This window comes from Arachis duranensis, chromosome 3 (assembly GCF_000817695.3).
Source record: "Arachis duranensis cultivar V14167 chromosome 3, aradu.V14167.gnm2.J7QH, whole genome shotgun sequence".
Classification (NCBI taxonomy): Eukaryota; Viridiplantae; Streptophyta; class Magnoliopsida; order Fabales; family Fabaceae; genus Arachis; species Arachis duranensis.
In genome coordinates this window covers 90483473-90491649 of record NC_029774.3, presented here as the reverse complement: position 1 = coordinate 90491649, position 8177 = coordinate 90483473, and the positions used below count along the sequence as shown (strand labels likewise).

At 44.1% G+C, this 8177-nt stretch overlaps 1 protein-coding gene across 1 annotated transcript; it reads left to right on the top strand.

Moving 5' to 3' along the window:
* The first annotated feature begins 746 nt into the window (after positions 1 to 746).
* On the top strand, positions 747 to 1238 carry LOC107479339 (uncharacterized). The gene has a single exon (XM_016099483.1). The coding sequence runs from the start codon at positions 747 to 749 to the stop codon at positions 1236 to 1238; it is 492 nt and encodes a 163-aa protein (XP_015954969.1).
* The last annotated feature ends 6939 nt before the right edge of the window (positions 1239 to 8177 follow it).

Sequence of the window (8177 nt, the reverse complement as noted above, 5' to 3'; positions counted from 1 at the left end):
TCCAAATACTATGTTTGGGATGATCCTTATTTGTGGAGGTGTGGAGCGGACCAAATAGTGCGACGGTGCATACCCCAAACCGAATTCCAAGCAATCTTGGACGCTTGCCATGCTTCCGAAGGAGGTGGTCACTATGGACCCCAAAGAACGGCAAGAAAGGTCCTTGATTGCAGATTTTGGTGGCCAACTCTTCTCAAAGATGCTTCCCTCTATTGCAACTCTTGTCCCCAATGCATTCGATTTGGAAATATTTCCAAGAAGGACGAAATTCCCCAACAAAATATGCTTTTTTGTGAAATCTTTGACGTATGGGGAATCGACTTCATGGGACCATTTCCAAACTCCAATGGCTTTCTCTACATCTTGTTAGCCGTCGATTATGTGTCAAAATGGGTGGAGGCAATCCCCACCCGAATGGATGACGCTAATGTGGTGTATTCTTTTGTGAGGAATAATATCATTTGCCGTTTTGGAGCCCCAAGAGCAATCATAAGTGACCAAGGATCACACTTTTGCAACAAGAAAATAGACGGCCTCATGAGAAAATATGGCATCATCCACAAAGTCGCCACGGCCTACCACCCTCAGACAAACGGCCAAGCGGAAGTTTATAACCGAGAAATCAAGCATGTGTTAGAGAGGATTGTGAAGCCAAATAGGAAGGATTGGAGCACTAAACTCTCCGATGCACTGTGGGCCTATCGAACGGCTTACAATATCGAACGGCTTACAAGACACCGATCGGCATGAGCCCCTTCCGGCTTGTATATGGTAAAGCATGCCACTTACCGGTGGAGATTGAACACAAAGCATATTGGGCCGTAAAGGAGTGCAATATGAACTTGGGTGGAGCCGGCATAGAAAGAAAGCTTCAATTGGCGGAATTGGAATGTTTGAGACAAGAAGCCTACGACAATGCTAGACTCTACAAGGAAAAATTGAAAGCCATCCATGACAAAAACATTAGGAGAAAAGAGTTCCAACCCGGTGACTTAGTGCTTCTCTACAATTCAAGGTTGAGACTACTACCCGGAAAGCTAAGATCAAGGTGGGATGGACCTTACCAAGTGGAGAAAGTAGAACCTTATGGGGTCTACCACCTGCGCCACCCAACAAGCCCGGACATCTTCAAGGTAAACGGTCACCGTCTCAAATTGTATCATGGTGAGCAAAGAAAGAACTCCAAGGAGATTGAAGTGTTCCTCTTGAGGGATGCAAATCTTGAACAAGCACAATGAGCCACTGAAAGTCCAACTTAAGGACGTTAAACAAAAGTGCTAGGTGGGAGACACCCCACCATGGTATGATCTTCCTTTGAACTTTGTACATAGACACTTGACTTCATGTTTGTTAGTTATATTTTATTGTCAATTTTCCATCATTTGTTTAATTCACTGCTGATTTGCCAAGTCAAAGGCCCTGTTATAGTGCTTAGGCAGCTGTGTGGAAAGGGGAAGTTGTAATGTCAAAAGTGGTATAAACACATGCACAATTAAGAAAAGCAACCCCCTTGCGCGTGCGCGCGCCTGGCGCGCACGCGTCCTTAAGGTACTCGAAGGTCACCCACGCGAGCGCGCACCGTGCGCGGACGCGTGGATCGCAAAACAAGCCCTCCATACATTTACCCGAGAGTTATGCCCACACCATGCCAGGGCCATGCCTGAAGCACAAGAAGCTCGCGCGCACGCGCACATGGCGCGTCCGCACACTTGGGCAAAGTCTGTCGATCAACGCGCAAGCGTACTGTGCGCGTCCGCGCCGATTGCGCTGCTGCAATCCTGGTACATGTTCCAGAGAGTTAGGCCGCTCTTAGGCCTCTACCAAGCCACAAGCCCAAAACCTTGACCGCGTGCGCGCACTGGACGCGCACGCGCCCATACACTGCGAGCACAATACGCGTGCGCGCCATAGCCGCGTACGCGCCCATTGCTCCTGCACTCGTCTCTGGGCCATTTCACAGAGAGTTGAGCCCCCTCTAGGCCCCTCTCATGCCTGGGGCACAACCACGATGACGCGTGCGCGTACTGGACGCGCACGCGCCAATAGTCCTGAAGCAACTTCTGGTACATATACCAGAGAGTGTGCCAACCCTGTGCCTCCCTTGTGCCTCCAGCCCAAACACACGCGCGCGCCAGCGCAAGGCGCGCGCGCGCGTCCCTCTCCACCTCGCCTCTCTGCGCGAGCGCGCGCTGTGCGCGCACGCGCGGATGTTCGGCGCCAAAACAAAAAGAGGCACACTCACCCCTTCACTTTCACTTCACATTCCCCCCCTCATACCTTCTACTACACCTCCAACTTCAAAGAGGGGCACACTCTCCCTTTCACCTCCATTCCCTCTTCTGCACTACTTTCTACCACTCACTACCTTCTCTACTACTCCCCCTCAACCCACACCACAACCTCCTCTCTCCTTCTCCTCATCTCACAAGGTACCATCTTAAGCTACCATCTCTTGTGTTTTTATTCCTTTAGTTTCACATTCATTTAGTTATTTTCCTTCTCCTTTTAGTTACTTCTTTAGGATGTTTTTGTTCTTGTCTTCTTTTCTCTTCCCCTCTCATTCATACTAACTCTTCATGGGCATTTAGGTCTCTACTTCACTTGCATTTGTAGATGAGTTGTGTTGTTTGCTTTTCTTACACTCACTGTGTACTATAATCATTAATAGTGGATTGTGACTTACTACATTGCTTTCACCATCTTCAAATCACACACTACAACTGAATGCACACCAAGTGTTCGATGAAAGGCATACTTGACTTTTGCACCAACTTTGACTAATTGCCTCTCATCTTATCACTTTATGCGCATCCCCATTTTCTTAACTTGCTTTCCTTGTGTGGCCCTTAAGGGTATATGCTTCTCATGCTCCCTACTTGCATGCCTAAATCACCCTTACACCATATGAAAATGATTTGCCTTGCTCTTTTCATGTTATCTTAGTCACATGTTGCAGCTGTCATGTGACAACGATTCCCATATTCTATGGCTTAACTTTTCATCGCATTAACACATTTACTTTCACCTACTTGGATTTTGATGTTTTCCCTTCTTTACTCTCATAGGATGGTTATCAAGAAGAACAAAGGGAAAGCTCCCAAGAAGCCAACCCCAAACAAAGCGCACCAAGAACAAACGGCCAAACCACTCTTGAAGAAAACTAAGGGCCCCGTTGATGTTCTCGAGAAGGATAACCCTCCTAAGGATTCAAACAAGTTCCCCAATCGCTACTGCGAACTTGTTTACACAAGAATGATCGAGAGGAACTATCATCCGGAACCACTCCTTGTCCTACCGGCTCACCTTCACCCAATTGTGATGCCACATATTGAGCAACGACAATGGAGGTTCCTATTGCGGAAACCAAAGGAGGCTAACCTTTCTTGGGTAGTGGAATTCTACTCCAACTTCCACTCCCCCCTTCTCACATCAATCTTTGTGCGCCGAAAGCAAGTGTCAGTCATAGTGAAAACTTCCAAGAAGTCCTTGGGATTGAACAATCAACGGATGCATATGACGCCTATGAGGAAGTCTTGTCTACATGCAATGACCGCGCATTCGATTGGAGCGCAATTCTCCGTGTCATTGCTCTACCCGACGCCTATTGGATTCGGGGGACTATCAAGCAAAGACCAAAAGGTTTAGATGTCCGCCACCTCACTCAAGAAGCCACGGCATGGGCCCAAATTCTAGCTCACTATGTGCTCCCAAGTACACATGGGTCCTCCATTACCGCCGAGTTGGCCCTATTGATTTGGTGCATCTTAACCGAGAAACCGGTCAACGTTTCGCATGTCATCCGCCAATCCATGGGGCGCATTCATGCCAAGGGAAATCTACCGTTCCCCGGTTTGGTGACGGAATTGGTTGCAAAAGCCGGCGTCAACCGGGAGGCTAAAGATAGGAGAGCATCAATTCCGGTCGATGGTGATATAATTCCGACCAAGAGATGCCTCAAGCCTCCGGAAGCTACCAAGGACAGCGGATTAACCACACCAACTCACAAAGCTACCACCTCATCTACATCACAAAAATCGGCCGCCCAACGCCTTGAGGACCTTCACAAGAAACTGGACCGTTATGAACGGCGTAACCAACGCCGATATGCTCATGTGAAGAAGCTCCTAAGCGTCGTCACACCACCTATGGAGGAACCCGATATCTCAACATCCACCGCAACTTCAAGCGGAGAGAGCGATAACATTGGAGATATGGGACAGTCGGCACTCGATCAACCACTGCGCCTTACCTACAGCACGGAGGACCGTGCTAAGTTTTAAGTGTGGGGAGGTCGACCGACCGATCTCCGTAGGTAAAAGCTGAATAAATTAGGATAGGTTGCATGAGTAGGTTTTTAGTTGACACCATCTGCATGATAAATTTACTTGGTTGGAACAATGAATTCTTTCTTAAAGAAACCAACACTTTGGGGACAATCATGGGGCACTGCAAAATTTTAAATGCTTTGATGCCAAATTGCATGAAGAATTATATTTTGGAACATAGTTTTGAGCTAAGAACACAAGCAAGTGAGATTTGAGCCTAATAGGTGTGGTTACATCTCATAACCACTTATCTTCCTTCTTGTGTGCATTATTCTCCTTCTATGATTGTAATCTTCGCTTTGTTTCATTCTTTATGTCCATTATTTTGTGTAGTCATGCATTTATGTGATTGAGGCCATCGTTTCATTAGCCACTTACCCAAATAGCCTACCTTTTATCTCCCATTGTTAACCAATTTGAGCCTACGATTAACTCACTTGTTCTTTAATTTAGCACATTACAAGCCGTAAAGCGGAAAACAATGAAAGTCCTTAATTTGGATCTTTGATTGGCTTAGGCTAGTGTATGTGAGTATCATTCAAGTGTGGGAATTTTGGGACATTGGGTGGACAAAAGGATAGTCTTGCTTTGTTATTGGAAATATTAAGGAATTGGGTACATACTCATGTATTAATCAAATGTAAAACCTTATGCATTGAGATTCTTGTACATAGAAAGAAAAAAAATTGAGAAAAACAAAAGAAAAGAAAAAGAAGAATAATATGAAAAAAAAATAAGAAAAGAAAAAAAAATAATAATAAATATAGAAAAAAAATATATATAAAAAAAAGAAAAGCAATAAAAAGGGGACAAAATGCCCCAAAGCAAGGTGTAGCTCAATAAGATCAATGCATATGTGTGTGAAATTAAAAAGGAATACATGAGTATGTGAAAAAGTGAGGAATGGGTAGTTAGATTAGCACTTAATTGTATAGGTCATTATGTAGGTTAGGTGGGAAGGTTTAAGTTCATCAAAGATCCAAGTTTTAAGCCCACTAGCCATATATGATCCTACCTTGACCCTAACCCCATTACAACCTAAGGAGAAGACCTCATGATAGATGTATGCATGCATGAAATACATGTTGATTGTTAGAAGAAGAACAAATCTTAGAAAGCATGATTAGGGGAGAATTGAGAGAGTCAACCCTAAACACTTGAGCGACTAGAGTGCAAATACTTCCGGTGTGCAAACACTTCCGGTAAGGGTTCGACGCTCAATCCTTTGGTTCCCGGCTCTCGCGAGCATTCCTCATGCAAGGTTGCATAAATTGCATTTGATGCTTAGAATTTGGCAAGATCTATGCATTAACCACCATTATACCCCATGAGCTTGCACATGTCATAAGGAAGTTGATTGTTCCCAACCAAGTAGATAACCGCACTAGTCGTAGCTGCATGCATATGAGTAGGTTGCATTTCATGAGTCCTATGCGTTTGTGACCCTCCGTCTTCTATGTTTCCTTGCATTTTCCTAAGCATGAGGACATGCTAGAATCTAAGTGTGGGGAGGTTGACAAACCCCATTTTAAGAGTTTATCTTGTGCTAATTTCAAAGGGTTTATCAATGATTTCACACATTTTCTGCATGAAAATACAAGGACTTGCATTCCTTTCCTACTTTTGTCTCATGAATGAAAACATGCTTATTTTGCACTAAAATAGACACATTTCTAATCTCTCCTTGATGCCATTCGATGCCGTGACTCGTGTGCTAAGTGGTTTCAGGACATAGACTAGGAATGGACAGGAAAAGATAGGGAAGAAGGGTGCAAAAGGAAGGAAGCATGAAAATTGAGCATTGGAGATTTCCGCATGGGCGCGTGCGCGCACATGGCGCGCCCGCGCGGATGAGAGTAATGTGAAGCCGAAGCTGAGAGCCAAGCCACGAGCCGGCTAGAGTAGCGGCCAAGCCAGGATCTTCATGGACGCGTACGCGTACACTCCGCTTCCGCGTATACTCAAGAGCCGCATCCAGGGCGTGCACGCGTACCTTGCGCGTGCGCGCCGATGTTCGAAAATGATTTTTTAAAAGTCACGTGACTTAGGCGTGGAGTTGGTTGGAGATCCCAACTTTTGAGGAGTACTTTGGCGGGAAAAGACTTAAGAGGACCAAAGGGGCAAAGGTTGAGAGGACTTAGTTCATTTTTAGTTTTTTGGAGATATTTTGAGTTAGTTACATTGTTAGAGAGAGAAGCTCCAACTTCTCTCTAGGATTCACCAACTTCTCTCAAGCTTTTACTAGGGTTCCTTCTCATCAAAGTTCTAAATTTTTGCCCAATTTTTGGTGAGATCTATTGCACTTTCATCTCACTTTGCTCATGTAATAGATTTTCCCTTCCAAATTCAAGTTGTAGTTGTTGACATACCTTGGATCTATGATTCAATTCTATGGTTTTTGGATTCATTTGATATCTTGAGATTTTGATTCTCATTGTTGTTCCTTGATACTTGTTGCTAATTTCTTGTGTTGCAATAGTTCTAATTTTACTTTTCTCCTCATTTCACCATGATTTTCCTTCTTGCTCACTACATGTTTGATAAAATGTCAATACTAGCTATGGAGTAGAATTTTTGTACTTGGCATAGGGTTTGGATATTGGGAGGAATTGAATAGTCATCTCAATAGTTGCTTGATAGTAGGGATTGCCAATTGACTTGGAGTGCACTAAAGCTAGATTCCTATAAGGTGAAGTTAGGACTTGTGACTCAAGTTGGTTGTTTTCATTTGATTTTTCTCTATACTTAGAGGATAACTAAATGAAGCAAGGCCTAATAGTTGTCAACATTGAATGAGCTATGAGGATAGAATTTCCAATGCCAACCCTAAGTCAAGTCCTTTTGATAATTGATTGTTTGTTTCTCATTACTTGCTAAAATTCTTCCAAGAACTCAACAAGTTGCTAAGACCTTCAAGAACTCAACAAAGCTTACTAAAAGCAATAAGATGCATACTTTGGCAATTCCAAGGGAGAACGACTCGGGGGATTAATACTCTCGGTTATAGATTGTAGTTTTGTTTGATGATGAATTTCGCGTTGGTTTAGACTATACTACGATTGATCACTTGATAAATTCTACACCAACAAAAATTCATTTGTCAGCTGCCGGGGGGACCTTCGTCTCCTTCTCGGTGAGGCAACAGAGGCTGCCCCCTCTACGCCGGCTGTTCGGCCTTGGTCTCCGGTGCCCGGCACGACGTCCATTTAGGCAGGTCCCCACAGACGGCGCCAATGTTCGGTTGGTTAGTTACCGGACGATTCGGGTGGAGGTTTGAGATGGTGGGGACGCCTTGTTCTGATCGGTTGTGACCGGATCGGGCTAACCGGGCTGCCGAGCTCTTGTTGTGGAGAGGATGGTGTCACCTGCAAAGACAATCCGACGCTCTAGTCAGTTAGTGGATTAGTTAATCCAAGTTACCAAGTGATAATGCACCCCTAAGAGCTTATTCATCCAAGTATATCCTTTGTACATAAACACCACAGACACATGCCTCAATTTTGAAACCCTTGATTCCTAACATTGTTTCTTATTGTGTTTCTTTCCTTTTCACTTTTATTGCTCTTTCTCTTTTCTTTTTGGGATCTTATTGTTTAGCTAGTCTCAAAGGGTGTGTCTTAAACAAAGGGCTTAGGATAGATAGTTGCTTTCGTTCCTTCTTTGGTGAACCAACTTAGCTTACTAATCAACCTACCACAAACATTCAGAATGCATTTCATAAAATAACTCCACTCTTGTTCTTTTCATAACATTTTCTTTTTGATTAACTTAAAGAGACAAGCATACAAGTAAGAAAGGTGAAAGTGAACACTTAAGACATTGAGCTAGCACACTAAAATTGTGAATAAAGGG